This window comes from Alligator sinensis, unplaced genomic scaffold (genome assembly GCF_000455745.1).
Source record: "Alligator sinensis unplaced genomic scaffold, ASM45574v1 scaffold1567_1, whole genome shotgun sequence".
In the NCBI taxonomy this organism is placed as follows: domain Eukaryota; kingdom Metazoa; phylum Chordata; order Crocodylia; family Alligatoridae; genus Alligator; species Alligator sinensis.
In genome coordinates, this window is record NW_005842646.1 from 400,554 (window position 1) to 421,552 (window position 20,999).

Genomic DNA, 20,999 nt, shown 5'->3' on the forward strand with positions numbered 1-20,999 from the left:
GTTTTCATTATAAAGTGCAACCTGTCGATGGAAGTTGTTTGTTCATTTTTATCGCTGGTGTTTCTGGGCGATTGCCCCAGTGGAAGTACAGAGCATCCTGCTCAGCTAAGCAGCAGCCTGGGGAATGCTACGGTTGCACGGGCTAAAAGCTGGAGGCAGAAAGGAAGGGAATCGGTGTACGATGAAATGTCCGTGAACTCTCCGGCTTCTGCAGCCCGGGAGTACCTTGCCCCTTGGACGGAGGCAGGCAGCCCCTGTGCCCTCCATACAGCTTCAAGCATAGTTAGCAAGACTTTTCCTACACAGAGCAGCTGGGCCTCCCCCGCCGAGCACGCTGACGACGTCTCCGCAAGGAGGATCAGGTTTTTCACACTCGTCACTCGGGCTGGGCTGCTGTCACTTGGCTCGGAGCAAAGGATTTAAACATCTGGTTGGGAAGAGGGTTATTATTAATATTTCATGCGAGCTGGCAGAGGAGATGCCTGTTTGACAGAACGGAGTGGGAGGAAGGAAAAAAAGCGTGCTCCCTTCAGGAGAGCTGCACGGGGCTGTTTGTCTCATTACTGCCTTCGTGGCCAGGTGGGCTGAAACTCTGGCTTTCGGCCCCGGTCTGCTTGGCTGCTCTCCTCCCCCCTGCCACGGCGGGCCTGTTTCGGCTGCATGGTGTGTCTTACACAGCGCCGCGAGCTCCCTTGCTATTCGGACAGGCAATCCCTAGCACAAGGAAGCCCAGTCCTGGATTTGGATGCTGCTGGCGTCAAAAGTGCATGCAAGAGGTCTGCTAAAAGCAAGCCCAGGTTGCAAAGCCCAGCCCGCCTGCACCAGAATTCAGGCGGCCTATTCAGTTTGCATGTAGCCCCTTTGGCCACTAGCCTGATACAGCCTTGCTCAGCATCACATCACCTCTTCACCTCCTCCTCTGGGGTCCCCCTCCAGCACCTCACCCAAGAGAGAGCAGCCTTTCCCCCCTTCAGCATCCATCCTGCTAACTGAGCAGGGCACTGGAGGACAAGTAGCCGGAAGCTCAAGACTGGTCTGTGATGCATACACATATCGGGACCAAAAGAGGGGTACGCGGCAGCTTCGGTTTCTCCAGCTGGAAAGTTTCACTTTGCAACCTCAGTGCTGCTTTTAAGAAGGAGTTTTACTAAAGATATACGGGAGCGGGCACAGAAAACTCATCCTATGAAACCACATGCATCCCTCAACCGGTTCATCCGTCTGAGGCTGAACCCAGACCACTTGAATCGACAGCACGGGCCTCTACCGCTGGCTTTGATGGGACTTCTCCGTCCGCCGGACCAAGAATCGCGGGTGTGAATTCTGATCCACTAAGATCAGTCGCAACCCGCAATATTTTGTGGTGTTATTTTTTAATTAAAAGGCAGTGAGACAATATTCAGACAAACCCCACTTTTAACTGTACACTCCATTAGGCAGGGAAACTAAAAGTTTTTCCCAAAAAAACCAGTATGGACAAAAGAGTACTTTTTTTTTTTTTCCTGGAGGCAAAGTAGCTATATATTACTATGCATGAAATCTTCAATGCTGGAGTAATTTAAAAAAAACCCAGTCTGATGCCATTTTCTGGTTCCTTCAGTGCTCCCGGTCCGTATTGCAAGTGCAGGTTAATTATTTCCTGAGGTTACTCACCAGGAAGAAGCCGTAATGAATACCTTACGTTATCTTTGCCATTTCTTGATTTTATTTCTACCTTTTTTCCCCCTGCTGTAAACTATTTTAATAGCAAAGGACGGTTTGAAAAGCAGAGTTATCAGAAGAGAGTTATAATAAGCTTCTCCATGTTTCCTGTGCAAATTCTTGAACGTTTCTGGGAGCTGACTTTTGCAAGAAAAACTATTTTTCCATTAACATTGTCTTTCCATTGTAAAACTAACCCCTCATTTGTCATTCCTCATTAGTTTCACAGGTAATTGTCACAGCATCCAGAGAAAAGAGGAATATATTTAATACATAAAAGTATGGGGGCAGGGTAAGATTGGGCAAGAACAGCTCTGATTACTGAGTTGGTAGGACGCCTACCTAGCATTTGTCATCTCCTTTCTAATTTTACCGGCTCGTCCTAGAGACGAGCTGAGAGGTCCAGTTTTATCAAGTCGATGCAAACACAATGGTGTCATTACAGAAATCCAGGGTCTGGGACCCTTTACCGTGTCACCTGCATCGGGCTTGTACACCAAAGGAAATGAAGCCTACATCTAGAGCGGACAGACAACCAGTTTTTGCAGAGAAGCTGCATGTAGTAGGCACTATGACAGCACTTCACCAAGAGGTGGGGGAGGACCTGTTTGCCTTGGGTAAATGCCTACCCCAGGATAAGCTGCAGACACACAGCACCTATATTAAGGGAGGGGGAGAGAAGCCCGGACAACCAGCGGTCAGCAGCCCCCGATCTGGGGTCTCCGCAGCCAGACGCACTGTACCGATGCACCTCCAAATGCCCTGCGGCATGCCATCCTGTCAGTGCTTCCCAGCAAGACTACTGCAGGAGCAGCGCTGCATGGAGGAGTTACTTGAACCTAGGAGCCCTTTCCTGTTAGCAGCACTGCTGTGCCAAGACCTTGCTCCTCAGCTCTGTTTCCAGCTGGTCAACACCCGTCCTGCTCTTTGCACGGGCTCGTGGCTGCCTGGTTTCCATACTGAGCAGCTGTGCACCCCTTCCTCCACTGGACACCTAGCCTCTGACATGCCTGGAGGGCTGGTGCGCTGAGCAAGGTCAGCATCCCAGCTGCAGCACCCAAGGGCAGGAACGTGCCACTGCCGCCCAGCCTGGCGGCTAACTCATTAAGCAGGGGGTCAGGCAAATCGCCTCGTCACTTGGCAGCACTAACGACCTATGTGCAGGCACCTACCCAGCCACGGGCACCCACCCAGAGCAGCACAGGGTGCTTGGAGGAGGCACCTCTGAACAACAGAGACGGTCAGCAAAGCTCGGTTAAACCCCAACAGCCGAAGAGAGTCATAGATGCAACGGGCCTCAATCCCGCAGGCGCCTTTCCCTGCCCACGAGCTGCGGCCAGGGGAGAAGCAGCAGGTCACGTCTTACCTCTCCGTGATCTCCTGCCCGTTCCAGCAAAGGGTGTCGTTTTGAACGGCCGACCTGTGGCTGCAGATGTACTCCGGTAAGCTGCTGTAGAAGCTGCCGTGAGACTTCAGCTTCATGATGAGCTCCCTGCAGGGAAAGCAAAATGAAACGAATTAGAGGGCACGGGGCATTCATGGGTCGGCCTGTTTGATGAGCAGGCCTCGCGTGCGCAATTATGCTGTCGAGGATTGTACAGAAGTGTTTCACGCACACCTGTGCATGCACACACACACACTCTTTTCCCCCTGCTATGTGGGCACACCAAGACACAAGTCTACCACAAAGTGCCAGCCATGTTTCTGAAGGCGTCAGCAACCATGCGCTGCACCTTTACGTTATATAGTCAGATACTCTCGGGTCTATTTGCTTGCAGGCAAAATGCCCATCAACATCAGGGCTGAGGAAAGCCATGGGATCGTGGCTCTGCCTTGACAAGGGTTGGTGGGACAGCTGCCCTCTGAGCCAATGCTACCAGGAACAAAAACCTGGGACTTGCAGAAGTAAAAGCCAGAGCTGGACATTAAGAGCCGTGCAGTTTGGCTGAGCACTGCACCACCATGCGCCCTTCGGGGGCCAGACCAGTGACACCTCCACATCCCCAACAGCTTCACTCAACACACAAGCAGAGTCACCAGCTCCACTCCCAGCTGTGACACACAGCATTTGCACCCATCTCTGCCAGGTCAGGGCCCCTCTTTGTCAGCAAAGCACATGCAAGCTGACCCCATACCATGCCTGCTGCAAAATGCCCAGCAAGGAGCCAGACCCAGCGCTGGGATCCCCTCCTCGTCCTCTCTTGTGATGGTCAGAGCAGCCCATAGATCTGCACGAGGTTGCCTGCTGAGGGTCCAACAGGGCTAAAAACCCAATTGCAGTCAGGACTGAGGACTCGGAGCAGCTAGACACCAGTATTTCCCATGCTTCTGGGCTTTGCTCCCTCCCCACCTTACTGCTGCACGTCAGGGTGTTTTTAAGCCTTCCTCAGAGGCACCAAGTGCCGGCTGCAGCCGGCGCTGGGGATTTTGGCTGGGCTGTGCCAGCGCTCCTGCTAGGATTTAAACCCCGAGGTTCCTGGCTTGAGGGTCTTGCCCCTCCGCTCGTGGCCAGGCCGATCTCAGGAGGGAATTTTACCCCTCATCAGATTGGTATGGACAGAGGGGGGTTGCCTTCTTCTGCAGCCGGGGCCATGGCACTACCTGAGAGCATATATTAACAACCTTTTATATATGCTCAAGAGGCACTACCTCTTGAGCATATGTTAACAACCTTTTATAGCAGCAGGACTTTGGCTGCCACGGCTCCCCTGTGGCAGGTCCAGGTGTGATGTCTGTGTTGTGTCAGGGATTATGGATTTGCCTGGGATGGTTTGGACGGGGCTGATCCTGCCCCAGGCAGGGGGCTCAGCTCTGGACGTCCCTGCAAGCCCTGCTCCTCTTTGCTTCTGTGATTCTGCTACTGCAAACAGGGCAAGGAGCACACATGCGTGAGCCTGAGAGTTTCCTCCTCCGTCTGGATGATTGAACATGCACGATCTGCAGCTGCTGACCGGACGGCCCCTGCCCAGCCCACGCTGAGAGATCCCACGCTGCATAAACATCCGCTGCAGGATGGCAGAAGTAGATGGGAGGAACTGAGACAGGGCAGGGTGTGAACTCAGTTAGGCCCCCAGGGCTGCAGGGTAAAGGCTGCTCCATACTTAGACAACTACCCATGACAGAGCAACGCCGAGCCATAGAAAGAAAGGGTCCGACTCCCAGGAGACTCCAGCAGCTGGCAGGGATGCAACAGAGGCAGGTGAAGCAGGCTGGCCCCCTGCTTTCTGGCCAGGGTGTCCACCTTTGTGTGTGTGTGTGGGGGGGGGGGCACATTTGTCCTCCTCCACGGCTGCTGTGCAAAGCTGAGAGTGCAGTTAATTAACGAAGGACACAGGAAGATGAAGAGCAGGAAGTGGAGAGGCAAGACTTGGAAACAAAGCCTCCTAGACCCCGGCTCAGCGCACGTCCTGGACCAGCTGTGCGAGGCCCGCAGAATGGCAGCCTGCAAGGATGGTGCAAGGAGGATGGGGCAGGGTCTGTACTGAGTTTAGGGGATGCAAAGCAGCAACAGGTGTAAGAAAGGAGAGACATTTACACTACGTCTGCTGTTCCTATTCCTGCAGGCACGGGGCACGTGCATCAGCCCCCAAAATAAGTACTGAATTCTGAAGCGGCACCGTCCCCCTCCCAACGCGTATGCATCGGGTCTCCTTAGGGATGCCACCTCCTCCGGGCAGGTTCTTGCTTTTTTGGGGTATCTGTACAGCACCGAGCACCACAGAGACCTCCAAATCTGGTTAAGGGCTTTGGGTGCTGCCGTCATCCCCATAACCCCTTGACCACCACGGCCTGCACTGCTTCTCAGCACTGATCCTAAAAGTGGCTGAGCCACTTCACGAGGCTCCTGCAAAGATCGGTTGTGAGGTGCCAACAACCCACCTGGGGGCAGACGAAACAAAGAGAAGATGTCTCAGTGCTGCCCGGGAGAGCCGGCATTTTTAGTTTTATTTTTTTTACGAAGGCAGGCAGCATTTCACCCCTAATCAGATCCACACAGCCGGTGTTCGCAGAGTCTCCAATAAACACAGAGGCTGTGAAATATGAGTCCCTTGCCTCTGTTTTTTTGCTTTTCCCTTTTCCCCCTGCAGCGTTGATGGGGCTCGGTATATAATGCAGCTTTTCAGGCTATGGCAAGGCATCTGCACTGCAATTTATCTCTACCTCTGCGCCAATAAGCAAGCTTTGGTAAAGAGTCAGCAAAGCCGGGCGTACACACACGCACAGAGAGCATCCTTCCCTGCCCAAAACCAGCACAGATGATTTGCATGCTTGCTTTCAGGGGAGAGGCTGGTTGCCTTCGCGGGCAAGGCCAAAGTCAGGTGGGATCTGTGGCTTCCCTATGAGACGGAGCTGCCGCGTCCGCCTCCCACCCCTGCTGCACCGACAGCTCCTCCGGGCACGATGGAAAGGGTGCTGGTTTTGGGCAGCGAAGGATGCTCTGCGTGCATGCGCATGTGTGTGAATGTGTGGTCCCAAAAAGCAGTGCCCGGAAAAAGCCAAATGACTAGTCGCTTCTAATACCCCGCAACCGGCAGGGCCCGATGGTGCTTCTAGCCGCCGTGCCATCCCGAGGTCCTCATTTCTTCTCTCCCCTCTGGATCGCACCTCATTCTTTTCTCCATCCTTCCCCCGCCACCACCCCTTATGTCCCCTAATAGCAAATGTGGAAACAGCAGAAGGAAAATACACTGGCGTTCATGCCGTGGCCGGGTAGACACACAACGCTCGTGCAACAAAATACGTTTTGGAGTCACAACAGCCTCACCTCCTCCGGCTGGACAGCGTTTCCTGGTGTTCAATCCGAGCCAGCTTCAGGACCTTCTTGTCAATGAAAAGGTCTTCGGGGTAGGCCGCCGACCTGTACTTCCTCTGCTGAGAACGGCCGCAGAGCCGGCTAACCTGAAAAACAAGCACAAAAGCACAATCAGCTATTGATAGGGCCGAGGCAAAGACTTCAAGGCACCTTCCAGAGCCAAGGGACTTCTTGAAAAATCAGACAAAAAAACAAACAAACCACAGGGTCAGGTCCTGGAAAGCACCGACAGGATGGAAGAACCCGATGGCCATCGTTTTTCAGGGTGCCTCCGTGCAAAGTCACTCGGGGAAATGAGCTATCGTGCATTTGACACGAGGGGTAAAAAAAACGGAGACATATCTGGGGTCGACTTTTAAAAGTGAAAGCACTTGGAGCACAAGGATTGAAGTCCGTCGACTCCTTGCACCAACCTGGCAGAGGCTCTGGAGCACACAATGGGTTTGAAAAGAAAAATCTCCAAGGGTGCATTGCACACCTCCTGCTTTGAAATACCAAGTTCTGTTTTCCAGAAGGAAGCTAACTTTCCTGGTGTAAATCAGCACCGAAAACACTCAGGCTCAGTTTTTACACGCGCTGGTGTTTTGCTCCACGACCGACCCAAGCACATGCAAGAGAATTGCTGGTAAAACTTTCCCGAGCAGGCTGCTCCGAAGAGACGGGCTGCCGTGCGGGAAAGAAGGCAGCGCAAGCGTGATTCCCAGCCCTCCATCACTCGTCAAAACCCCACCCGGCAGATTGCTGGCCGAATCCCCACGCGACGGGTTAAACGGTGCTCGTGCTATCAGCAGCACCACTTTGAGATGCTGCTCTGCGCTTTGGATCTGCGAGGCGTGCCAAGTCCCCGACCCATCTCCGGCCATGCTGTTTCTGGCCCCGCCAAGACTAGGAACAGTTTACCTGTGCAAGAATACAGGTGCGCTGTGCAAGCAAGGTGATGTGGGTGGGAATGTGGCTTTACTGGCAGAGACCCTTTGCACCAATGCAGTGAACCACAACCTCCCACGTGTGAGATGGGCTAGACCAGTACAGACCCAGTTTTGCAGGTCCACCTGCACCCGAGGCATCGGCAGCACACTAATAGCAGCTTGGTGATGGTCGAGACTAAGAGTCAACTTGAAACTGAAAGCGGTCGGGCAGGGTCACAGCTGCTCATGCACCCTTTGCCGGGCATTACCCTGCCTGTGTTTCCCATAAACTCCCTGCAAGCTGACTCATCTCAGCTTCCTGCATGCACAGAGACTCCCCAGGCCCCGAAGTGGCTACGGACTGGGAGTTTCCTCCCCACAACAGACAGCATGAGAACAGCCCTGTCGCTGCATTCATGCAGCCCTGCCGAGCCACGCCAATGCCCACCGGGAACACGGGCGCCCGTCGCGTTTCATCTGAAGCACCGCGCGCCGTAACCGCGTTGCACGATGCAGCCGTCTGCTGCGGCTTGAGGTCCGATCAATAGGCACATGCAAAGGCCACAAATTAGCTCATTAACCTCCTGACGACTGCATAACGGGGCGAAGTAGCCAGGGGAAAAAAAAAAAAATAATGCAACTGCCTCATTAAAGCCTCCTCAAGCAGCAGCTACTCCGTCAGCCCGTCAGCGCGGAAGCAGCTGCAGCCCGGGTGCAGGCAGTGGGTGACATATATCCTCCTGTCAGCGCCTGGGCTGCTGTAAACCTGCACCCACATAGATCTGCTCCTTATCCCTCGGCGGGAGCGTGACGGAGGAATAACGAATGGCTTCTTGCCTCCAACTTCGCTTTGGCCTGCCTCGGTGCTCTCCTCCCCTCCATCACCAGACCTGCCTCCTAAATTATAACGTGTTACTGGTTGCACAGGAGCGCCGCGAGGATTATTTAGGAGGGAGTTTGTCAGGCGGAGGGCTGACTTGATGGAGTTTTATGAGCCCGGCTCTCTCGCCCTTCCCCGTTCGGCCGCTCCTACCGGAAGCGCCATCCACCTCCTAGCTCTTATTCAGCAACGGGGCCCAAATGCTGGCCGTCTCACCAGGCTCCACATCTACATCAATACGCTCAGGTCCACCTCGTTCATCTCCAGCGCTGCGGTGAACTAAAGTTAGCCAGCTGAACTACCAATTAGCAACCCACTTGAGGCCAAAAAGCAGCCCACAGCCCGAAGCTGCCGCCAGCGGAGAGGACAAATTAATTCCATCCTGTTATTTCCCCACCCCAGATTGGGAAGAAAATTAGTCATGTCACCTCCTTGGTTATCAAGAGCAGCACAGTTTGTTTGCACAGGTTGCAAGGCAACAAAAGGAAGCAGATAAGTCACGAGCTGGGCACCTTCAGTATTAGTTCAAGGTAGGAGTGGGGAGAGACGCGGTCACTGGCGCCAGGCTGCAGCTGGGGATGTCGGGGCTGGAGCGCTCGCTGTGCAGGGGCTGGCTGGAGAAGAGGTGTTTCTTCAGCTGTTTCTCTCTCTTTCTGCTCCATCATGCTCAGCTACACCTTCCTCAGCCTCTCTCTCCGTCTTGCAAAACCCAAGGCTTGCAAAATCACAAAGTCACCTACCCCTGCGCCACAAATCAGGAGATTGGCCAAAAAAAGTCCTGAGTTTTTTTAATAAAAACATCAGTTATTCGGGATGGTTTTGTTTGCACTCAGTTGTACACCAGACATTGCCCCTGTAAATCTTGAACAAGGCAATCCCCTTTGTCCTGTCTCAAAGCTGCTCAAGCCCAAGGATATCGAAACGGAGCGATCGCAAGAGGACAAACCCACCAGTCGAGACCAGGAGTCGTTTGAGTGAGAGCCCTAGGTATCACTACCCTCTCCTAAAGGTGCTCTCCCTTTTTCAGGGTGCAAAGCGAGTCTGAGCTTCGCTGTCGTAAGCCGCTCGCACGTGGATGGTTGTGCCATCACGAAGCCTAGTAAGAATGACTGGAGAGAGCTCAGAGCCATCTGCATGCTTGAAAAGCAGCCTTGGAAAGCTCAAGGTTTTGCTGCCCGGAAGGAAGTGCAAACTGGATTCCTCCACTCTAAAAATGTTAAATTGCAGCATATCCATCACGAACGCCATAAAAATATGGAGTGAGCTCCAGCTTGGCAAGTCTGGTGGTCTCAGCCTGCACCAATACAGGGGTTTGCACCAGCCTATCCCCAAGTTTTCTTTATCAAAATAAGAGACTTAGGACTGAGATAGACTCTTTGGTGGAATCCCTTTGCTAATGCCCCGTCTCTTCTTGGCCCAAGGTCTACTTTAGGGCTGATATTTTCAATGCCAATTTAAGGTGACCCATTGGAACTGAATACTTGAAATTGGTAGGGAGAGTTTGATGGTCTCAGCCCTACGCGGTATGTCGGAAGGGGCAAGCGACTCGTGCAGGGATCTTCAGAGACCACGACTTTCAGGAGCTCTTTAATGTTCATACACAAACCTCACTACGTCCCCTGTAGGATTCACCCCTGGACTCTTTCGGGGCACAAGCCCAGACCAAAGATGCAGGTAGTTCAGCTAGGTGTGGGAGATGTTGTGCAGGAAGGTTGAATGCTTTCTTTTCCAGGATGGGGGCCAACAGGAGGTCATTAACCCTGCCGTCTACCATTTTGATGGTTTTGTTCTTTTTTTCTGCCTTTTTTAATGAATTCTGGTAGTAACTACTGAGCATAAACCTGGCCTACTAACAGCCAGCTTTGAAATTCAAGGTGTAAACAGAACAAGTTTAATTCGATGAGCTCGGCATCCTCCTAAGACCTTCTTCTCCTTGGAGAGGACTGGCTGCCGCACACCTGTAAATACGGTTTGCACCCAGGAAGCAGGAGGCAGTTCACAGCTGGAAGGGAAGGGAAGCAATCAAATGGCCTGGTTTTAGAGGGAACATCGATTCAAGAGGAGCTTGGGGAAATTTCAATGGAGCACTGCTATCAAGCCAGCCGAATAGTCTTCTGCTCATCTAGAGTAAGAGACACCACACAACTGCAGGGACACAGAAATGATGCTCCATCACCCCGATATCAAGGTTAGCTTCTATGTTAGGATGTCATTAGCTTCTCTGGCCTTTTGCTCCAAGTTTGGGGAACGTGGCAATCTAATCATGTCCTAAAGGTTTGTCCCTCCAACAGGCTTTTCCAAGGGTTCATCCTTCCCGAGCCAGACTCGGATCAACTCAGGAGAGGCGTGTGCTGCCCCAAGGAACTGTCTCAGGATTTCCAAACTATAAAAGCTTAGTCTGTGTCCACTTGAGGGGCAATTGCACGCTAACAACTACCCTGACCGCTCTGTTAGTGCCTCACCCCATCGTGGCGTTATCTACACGCCGGGTTCATCATTGCAACGTCAATGTCCAAAGACGCAGCCAACCTTTATGGAAGCATCTCTCATCCAAGACAAGGTTCGTTGGGTAAATCCGGTATCTTTTATTAGACCAACTCAAATTAGATAAAAGATATCGGATTTACCCAAAGAACCTTGCCTGCCTATGCCCTTAGACCAGCATGGCTACAACCTGCGCCCTCGCTCATCCAAGAGCATTTTGGGGACTCATCAATTAAAGGAGCAGGCGTGTTCTGACCTATGAAGCTTCGTAACGAGCCTGTCTTCAGAAGGGAAGGTCAAGCTTTGTGTGGTTAGATTAAGGAGGATGTTTTTGATCTTATAAAGAGTCTCTGCAATGGTCTAGGCTGAGATTGTGGGCAGGAAATGGGTGGCCGGTGTTCTCCCGTCCCTAGCTCACGTGGCTCTGTGCGTAGCAGGGAAGACTCTCCTTGATTTCACATAGCTCTGGATCACACCGATAGCCCAGGAGCCAGAGAGACCCCAACTCAGCTATCGGATCACAAGGCAATCTGAGCTGGTCGTCTGGGGACAGAAAAAAAAAAAAAAGAAAGGAAAGAGAAAGCCATTCTCGTTACTCTTAATGGAATGGAAATCATTGCAAAACAACACACGCACGATCCCACGGCTAGGCTGAGAGTCACTGTGGAGAATAAGCACATTTTAAAAAGGCAATTTTCTAGGAACTTAAAAAAAAATATTAATCAACTTTCCCCTGGAATTGAAACGAGTGGCTTGTTGGAAGTTTGCTGCTTTATATTTTTATTCAGAACATGAGCCTGATTTTGCTCTAGAGGTGCATTCGCTTCATTTGACCTTTGCTTAAAGTTTACGCGGAGTTTCCATTTGTCTTCTTAGTGAATTTCTCCTGCTTACGGATGCTTTTTTTCCACAAAGATACAGTACTCTTTTCCTCAAGGGGATGGCCTCATTTTTAAAGATTACCTTTTGCAATCTTCTCTGTTCGCTGGAGTTCACGTGTGTCATTTTATACCTATTCCCGAGTTTCTCCTGGGAGAAACTGCACATTAAATGGAAAAGCGATTAACTGGTATAATTGATTTGAATACTGTATCTGAAAGGATGAGTTGATAGAGATTTCAGCTACATGCATAAATTGACTAGCACAGACTTCAAGAAAGTGAGCCACATTGAAAGAAGCCAATTCAGTGTCCTTGGGATAATGGCTCGTTCACGTTGAAAGAAGTCCAAGAAATTTCCATAAAACGAAACTTTTGTTCAGTGCAAACTTTCTTCCCCCGCTGTTTTAGTGACCTAGTCCATTAAGCGTCACCTGCGTTATTAGCACTGTAAACACAAAACAGGCGACTTCCTCGTGTTTAAAGTTACGATAAAAGTGAACCGGAAGTCTATTACTCAAGCGCTGCTATCGAAATCAGTTTAATTAAATTCTAAAAGGTTTCAAACAAAATATACATTGAAATTATATGGGACAGAACATAAACTTTTTAATAGTAGTAACCAAGCACATTTACCATTTCTACAGGTGTAATAAAAATGCTAATATATGTTAATGTTTAGTCTGTGGTTAATGTTTTGTCTTGTTAATTTCCCCAGGGCTTTTATTACTGATTTAAATCTGCCACGCTACTCAGCTGATTGCATTGCTTCCCACAAACTGCACGGCGCTCTCTCAAACGAATACTGATTAACAGAAGTGAATAAACATTTAGCGAGGCTAACCATTCTTCTGATGTGCGTGTAATCATTATATACATTTTGTCATGACGATGAGAGAGACAGCCGTTCCCCACTCGCATCCCTCCTCCAACAGAAAATATGATTATAGGCATAAAAGTTAATCCATAACCCTTTATTTTAAGCAGCACATCATTATTAGCTAACTAATGGCTCTTTCCCCCCCTTGCATCTCAACCGCTACAGCAAAAGGAACAAACCAAGTGTGATATTGCTGATGTCTTCTTCCAAGACATTCCCCTGCAACTCGTCATTAACTGACTATTAAAACGCTACCGATAAACTTCCCAGTGTCACAACCGCGAAGGCTCAGACATTCTCTTGCGCAAGCGACAACACCCGAAAAACTCGAATAGTGCATCGGGAACCACCAGACAGAAGTGAAGTGACCTGCTCCTCACACCCAGGGAGAATAATGTAACGTTCAATAATGCATTAGGCGTAAATAATGCAACGCTAAAACGTGTCAAATGCACAGAAACACCAATGCTTAAAAAAACATCGCATCTGCCACACCAGTTTGCACAACGACTCCTCTCACATGCGGCTAATGTGCATCACTGCTGCTCAGCAGCATCTTACTAGCTTATGCAGACCATCAACGTGGTCCCACAGACTGAGGCAGGACTAGAGAGGTATGCAAGAGGAGAAGGTTTTATATAAAGGCTTTGCAGGTTATGTTACAGGTCGTCCTCTCTTGGTCGGTCCAATAAAAGATATCACGTTGACCCCACAAACGTGCCTTCCTCTCAAGGAAAGGGGGATCGGTCCATAAAGAGAAATGTCTGCCCCTCATCTAGGACCAGACAGGTGTCTAGAGGCCACACCTCACTGAGAGTTTGGCCGGAGAAATAAATGCCTGCAAGATGCAGCTTTGGGTTAATTGCCATCATAGTCGTTTCTGGCTCCTGTAGACTCGTGGGCACAGCAGGCGCTGACACGGGCTTAGTCACACTCCCTTCCTCGTTAACAATTTAGATGTTAGCAGCTAATTAGAAAGGCGTTTGTTCCTCAAGTGTAAGGAACAGGCTGCTCTGAATTTAACTTGCCACGAAGCACACAGGTCTCTAGAGGCCACACCTCACTGAGAGTTTGGCCGGAGAAATAAATGCCTGCAAGATGCAGCTTTGGGTTAATTGCCATCATAGTCGTTTCTGGTTCCTGTAGACTCGTGGGCACAGCAGGTGCTGACACAGGCTTAGTCACACTCCCTTCCTCGTTAACAATGTAGATGTTAGCAGCTAATTAGAAAGGCGTTTGTTCCTCAAGTGTAAGGAACAGGCTGCTCTGAATTTAACTTGCCACGAAGCACACAGGTCTCTGCTGCTCATTACCGCACTGTGTTTATTTGCAAGACAATTGTGCTGACGCTAGAAGAAGAATTAAAAGGTTAACGGCAGGAAAGGCGTTGCAGAACCGTCCCATTACAGCACCTACGCAAGGAAGGAAGTTCTGTCCAAGGAGCCGTGGAGAACGAGGGGCATTTTCAGGTCTCAAACCCTTGGGCAAGTTCAAGTTCATTTTTTTCCTCGCTGCATCAGGTCTTAAATACTCGCTTTCGATTTCCACTCCTGCTTAGGTCATCCTTCCCCGTGAGAGAGGCGATTCCTTCCAAGAGGTTCCCTCATCCTCTCTCAATCCATGCTTCACCAGGCAGGCGGGGAACCCTGACATGCCCGTCCTTTCTGGGCCCAATTTAGCATCCAACAGACCCCCAGGCCTTCCCTTTATAGGCACCGTGACCTCAACTGGAGTCGAGCCTTTTTTTTCCTTTTTTTTTTTTTTAAATAAAAGGAACTTCATGTAGACGCAATGTTTCCTCATTTCCACGTCTGCAGAAGTCAGAGTTTAGCGTGAGCAAAGCTTCTGAGAAGGCCAAGTGCTCCAGTCTACATCTTGTCCAACTCAACATGAAGCACGCTAGGCCAGAGACCACCACTGTCATGACCAGAGGCATAACTAGAAATTTTGTCACGGATGCCAGAGACCAACGGGAACAACATGGGTTTCCAAGGAGTCCTGTCTCCGTAAATCGGTGCCTAGAGCTGGTGCCTCGCTCACCCAACCCTAGTTGGGCTACTGCTTGTTGTTATAGTCCCTAGAGACTTTGGCCATGAAGAAATGAAACTTATTTCTGAAGATAATAGGAAATGATTTGGAACGCCTGATATATTTAGCGACACTAAGGAGACCCCTTCTGCAGGCAGAGTCAGACCCATGATATCACAACGCATAAAGCATAGGAAGAAGTTGGCCTACAGGATTATTGCGTTTCCAACAAGTGTCCCATCATAATCTTCTATCTTGCCTGGTGCTATTAGACCCAAACTAAGGGCTCTACCATCACCCCCACTGATCAGCTGTAATTAAACACACGTTGCAGGTTCAGATCCTTTCTAGCATGGCTGTGCAGCAATGTATTATAGGCATCAGAGGAAGAACAAAGGCGTACTCCGCTCTCTTGACTTCTCCTTCCTCCCCATCAGGAGCGTGGCTACGGATGACCACCTGAATGCACAGAGCAGCAAAGTTATATAAGTAAGGAGGAGGTTTGCCTCTTGCTAGCAGGGGAAGGAGCGGTGGTTAAGGGGACACAGAGCAAGGAAGGCCTTCTCCTATCCCTGGGAGCATAAAGAAGGGCAGAAGAGCAACGGAGGAGACAGGAGAGTCAAATTAGCCAAAAGCAAGCGAGGCTGTGTTTTGTGAGTTGCTTTTCCCGAGATTGCCGAACTGCTCTGCGCATTCTTTGTGCATTTCTAAGCCAAGCCAACATCATCTACGTGCCTAGGGCACTAAAGGGGCATTTTATAAATGAAACAATTGGATTTTCCCCAACTAAAGCCGAATGTATTCCTGGCGGCTTAATTTAAAGAGGAAAGGCAGATATCTGTAATCTCATTTCATTCTGAAATATGAGGCAGACATCTGGAAGTGGAGTATAATAGGTTATTTAATAACAGCAATGACAAATAGGTCATACAACTCGGCTCTAGCGGGTCTGCAGTCATTAGGGCCAGCCCTTTTTCCAAGTTCTTCAACACAAAGTGTTGGGGAGATTTAATGATTCTTTTAGAAATACACTTCCAGAAACAATTAAAAAGTTACGGCCTTTCTTTCTTTCTTTTTTTTTTTTAAACAGACATCCAATTTTGGAAACAGAAAGCCATTATAATGTGGCAGCTCACAATTAGCTACTGTACACTGTTTATTCTTGAATATAATCTTTGGGTAAAAGGGCAATATTCTTGGAAACGCGGCATTAACTTGTTCATCAATGACTTTAATAAGGCTCCTTTCAAATTACTGCTCATAAAACCACAGTGAAAGAGTTACTGATGATACCCCTGTCTTCTTAATTAGTTCTCTCTCTTTCTATCTATTAGCAACTTAATAGCAAGTGTACATATTTATATAAAGCAGCTCAAGTGTGGTTTGCCAGAGAAACTTGTCTGCGCTGGCCATTTCATTACAGGCAAGTACAAAGAGATTTCAGTTTTGTAATATATGCATATCTGCACTCTCAGATCTGTGTAGCTTTTTAGATTTATAGTCCAATAAACTCTCGTTCTGAAACCACTCCAGTGGCTTTTATGTCACAAACAACAATTTTTGTTATAAAGTGTCCTCGCCCATCCCTGCGCTAAGAGGTTTGGGGCAAGGCACTTGTCTGGAGGAGACTGCAGAGACAAAAATCATTCAGCGCTCACCAGTCTTGGTCCTGCTTTAATTGTCCTTTTTAAAATGAATGCAACCCTGATTATTTTATCTTCTCCACAGAAGCAAACTCAGTGTAATGGTCCCTTCCCACCTTGCTCCCTTTTTCCATCTTTAATGTCAGCTTCGAGATAAAATAATAGTATTGCGCACTGAAAATGGTTTCATTTGCTTTTTCTGCTTTTAATGCCTGTAAAGTAATAATTAAAATAATTTGTTTTCCATTTGAAACAAAGAGCAATCACGATCTGCATATCAGCACTACCATCTCCAGACTTGAGGCACAGTAATGAGTAAAACAAACATACAAAATGCATTTTTCTGAATAAATCTTTTGAGGGCTCCTTTTTTTTTCCTACCCATTACAATGAGATATGGTTTCCAAATAAGGCCCCAGCTAGAAGCTATAAGTGTGGCAATTGGGGAAAATGGGAAACAGAAACATTTGAGGTTGATCCATTTAACTCATCTAGGGCCAATGAGGGGCTTATCAAATCCCTAAGTACTTTTCCCATAGGGTTTATTTTTTTCCTGTTGATTTTTCTGAAGGTTGAAGGTACCAGTTGAATATAAAAAATGTCTTTTCTTAAAATTGGTTCCAGTCTAACGCCATTAAAAGGTCAGGACGGAGATAGTACACCCAAAACATAGCAAAGTACAAAAACACTTCCGTTAGATTGATTTACTCGTTGATAAAGGAATTAATTGTTTTCAAAGATAAAATCTGTCTTATTGAAAATGCAAATCTTTATTTTATAAAGATGCCGGTATCCTCAGGGCTCTTCTCAGGCTTTGGCTTTGTTGCAACACATCTTGTTTTAATGTGTGCTGTGGTTGGTACAACTGAAGTGCAGAATGGCATAACGTCAGATTATGTTCTGCTTGATTGAAAATATCTTTATAAGGGAAATTGGTACACATTTTTAAACCTGGTTTCAGTGCTGCATTGTACAGCCGATTCATACATAAAGCGACTCATACGTTCAACAGCAGGCTACCTGTCTGCAGACAATCTTTGCTTCATCACGGTACTTTTATTGACTTTATCCAACTAAGTAATAAACCTGACTGTCAGCAGCCAATTCCCGTAAATCAATGTTAAATGATCCATAGATGAAAGAAAGAGATGTCAGATCGACAAATGGGATCGGATACTTTAAACGTGTTTGCACAAGCATCCTCTTAGCTTCGGCTCGCTTTGCACGGTGGGTGTGTGGCACGGTCACCCCCAGTTATTAGTGAGGGACATCCATCACGTCAGATTTGCTGGACCAAAGCCCTGCATACTTATCCTCTACGCTTACACCTTCAGCGAGCCATGTTAACAGAGCGCGGGTCGTTTGTATTAACACTCTTTTAAAGCAACCGGCCCGCTGGCCAACTGGGACATCGCACTTGGCCTCCTAATGCTTTCCAAATGAAGAGATCAAAGCGTTTACAAACCCTTCGCACGAGGAGCCACAAACTTTTGTGTGCTGCGGAGAGGGATCTTGCTGCAGGTAGGAGTTAATGGATGCACACGTATAAGACACCTGCACCCTTTCTGGTGTGGGAGGAACACGGCACATCAGGGGTTTGCCCGTGCAAGTCAGCGAGAAGAGCAAGGCAGGGATTTTCCATTCGCTCATTTAGTGACACCTGGGATGACAAGTCACCTGGGATAAGGAGACCTGAGTTCAAGTCCTCACTCTCCCAGACTCAATTTCTGTGCTTAAACCAAGGCATTCATAGACTTCACAGACACTAGGGCTGGAAGGGACCTCAGAAGATCCTCAGGTCCAGCCCCTGCCGCAGGGGCAGGAAGTCAACTGGCAGCAGCTGTAGAAGCATTAAGGATTCAGGGATCAATCCCATAATGGGCTTAACTCCAAGTGGAGAAGGAGGTGAAGGTGCTCAATTGATTGCTGGATGCAGCCCGTAAAGCGTACCATGCTCTCCTGGTAGGAGATAACGGTCAGACGTACTTAAAAAGAGCGCTGCCCAAAGCTCATCCATTTTCCTCCCTCTTTGGCTGCTACTGATGAGGAAGGTAGGGAAGGACAATTATTTAAGGATCTGCGGGAGTACCTGCTCTGCAGCTTGGCAGCATGAGGTGCATTAACCCAATGGCGCAGATCAATGCACCACCAAAAGGCAGTCTTCGGGCAAGCCAGGTCTGCAGAGAAACAACTGCAGAAATGCAAAATCGCCCCACGAGTTCCCATCCCTTCCCACCCAGCTCCGCGCTTGTGCACTGCTCGCTGCCTCTCTCCAGGTCACTGCCTAACAACATTATTTCTAGTAGGGAAGAGCGCACGCTGGAGAATTAGGTGTGAAAACTGATTAGGTTGGAAAGATACACCTGCATAAGTAATTGCTAAATCCAGCAGCTGCTGCCTTTTAAAATGGAAATGGCTCTCTCACCGTAGCAGGAAGGGATAAACCCAAAGCCAGTCTGCAGCCAAAGGCTCCCTTCAAAGAAAGATGCAGCAAGAGGAAAAGTTTGCCCTCCTGAATCCATCTGAGCACAGACTCCATGCCCAGGAGAGTTTTTATGTGGGCAAAGAGATGGAAAAAGGACACCAAAAGAAACTCTGGGACTCATTGAGAGAGATGGTTAGAACACTCTTCCGGCAGCGTATCTCTGCACTCGGGACTGTGGGCTGCCAAAAGGCCAAGAGGTTATTGGGGTTTTTTCTGAATTTATTTCATTTCAATCTGTTTGCATACGGCATTATTCATGCCCAGGAACACAAACCACTTCACAGTAGGACGGGGGTGGGAAAAACAAGGTGATTTATAAGGCTGCATGGAAGGTGCACGCTTGCAAGGAATGGAAAACCAAGTGAAATATTCATTGCTTCCCAGAAGTTCATTTTCTAAAGGACCAGGAAAAAAAAAAAAAAAAGCTGGCACTGCAAGCAGGCAGCTGGCACTGCATTGCTGAGAGCTGCTTTCCAGCTTCGGCGTTGTTCCCCGCGCAATCAGCAGCATCGCTAATGGGAGAGTTAGTTATATGTTAAGATAGCAACACTCCTGGGTGCTACTGTCACTGGGAGTAAACTCGGAGCGGTTAACATGAAGGATGCCCCGCGACTGACCTCACATGAGGTTCTTAGTGGAAATTTCAGTCATACATAATGAGGCCAAAAGAGATTTTAGCGTAAAAAGCATCAATGGATGGATATTCATGAACATGAGTTTGGCAGTCCAAAGCTGCAGGTCTTAACAGGGGTTGAAACCTTCAGAAAAAGGAAATGGACCGGAGATTTTTTTTTTTTTTTTTTTTTGAATAGTAAATCTGTGTTAATGGAGGCTTTAGGAGCCGGCAGCTATAAGAACCGAGAACCACAGAAACGTCGCCACGAGGGAGAGCTGAGCATCTTTCAAAACTCAGCCCATTAATAAATACATCAAGATATCCTGATATACTCTCTCCCCCCATTTCCGCCCCTTGGGGAAAGCAGATGCTGTTAGTTCAAGTGCACAGGGGAAAGAGGCTCTGCCCTTGTGCAAGAAGAAAGGGGCTCCTAGCATTTCTGCACCAGAGCCAGCCTCCTCCCTTTGGGCTCAAAACAGGCCAGCATCCACATGGGCAGGTGTTCGAGCAAAGGGAAGACAAAGTTGCCCACCGGGAATGGGCGAGTGGGATGGATCGGTAGCAGCATGCCTCTTCCTTGTGCATCTCCCTCAAGATCATCATTTAAATTGGAGCAAAGCTTGGAGACCCCAGTGAGAGGCCTTGTTGGCAGAGGTGCCCACCTAAGCAGCTCTTCTTGGCATCAGCGGGGGCGGTGGGGGCTCAGTACCACCGACAGTCACACCAGGTGCCGAAATACTCTGAGTTGAACCCCATCCACACACACCTACCTGTTTGGAAATAGGCTTCTTACAAGGCCAAGCGATCTCAGAAAAATTCCCAGGGGGAAGAAGCCACTTGAGAGCTCAATGCATTTGGGTGCCGTGAAACCCAAGCCCTAACCCTTAAATCCATTATATTGGCATTTAAGGCCTCGCTGTGGCCTTTAATGCCAATCTTTATCTACTTCCAAATCCCAGCACTTCTTCCTAAATTCGTTTTTAGCAAAATTTGATGCTTCAAAACTTTGGCTTGCAGAACCCAACACGCTGGGGTACGGCCAGGCTCGAGCATTTACGTGCCTGCAGGGTGTACCTGGGCCATGCAACGGACCCCCCTTCCCACCCCTGCCTACAACACACGTCTATGGGCTGGGGGATGTGGAGGGCCAGGGTAAGATGTGGGTTTCATGTGGCAAAGGTAGTTCAATACTGCACAAAGAGCTGAATAATAAAGCCATTTCTGGACATGTATTTGCTTGATATTACGGAGACCCATTTTCTCTGCTGTTATCCACGGTTGTGAAAGTTAACTTCAGACACTAAAAGTAGAGCACATAAGCACAAAATACCTTAGGGCCAAGGTGCACCATACCACAAACACACTTGTACTCTCCTCTTCCAGAGAGAGGGCACGGCCTCAGCCTCGCAAGCAGCGTTCATTAAACCAAACTGGGTTCATAAGCTCCGTCTGACATCCGCTGGAAAGGCTTGCAAGGCACCCTGCTGTTTATAACTTCCATGCACCTTGCCCATGCCATACATAATGCATGATGTAACCTGAAGTCAAACCAGACCCAGTGGGAACTGCATGACCCTCTCCCTTAAAATATTGTAGCCTTAGAAAGCCTTTTTTTATTATTATTTTAACAGCACAAAGTGGTAGGGATAAGAAGGACACCAAAGGCACGAGCCAGCTCCTGCT

The 20,999-nt window shown here is 48.9% G+C and overlaps 1 protein-coding gene across 2 annotated transcripts in view; it reads right to left on the bottom strand.

The window, feature by feature from the left end:
* The window catches only part of GPC3 (glypican 3), a 246,051-nt gene that overhangs the window by 70,361 nt on the left and 154,691 nt on the right, over nt 1-20,999 (bottom strand). For both annotated transcript variants that reach the window (XM_014524665.2, XM_025215478.1), the window contains 2 exons: nt 6,467-6,600; nt 3,068-3,193 (listed from right to left, as the gene is read on the bottom strand). In XM_014524665.2, coding sequence (XP_014380151.2) covers nt 3,068-3,193; nt 6,467-6,600 — 260 coding nt within the window. The remainder of the gene's footprint in view (nt 1-3,067; nt 3,194-6,466; nt 6,601-20,999) is intronic.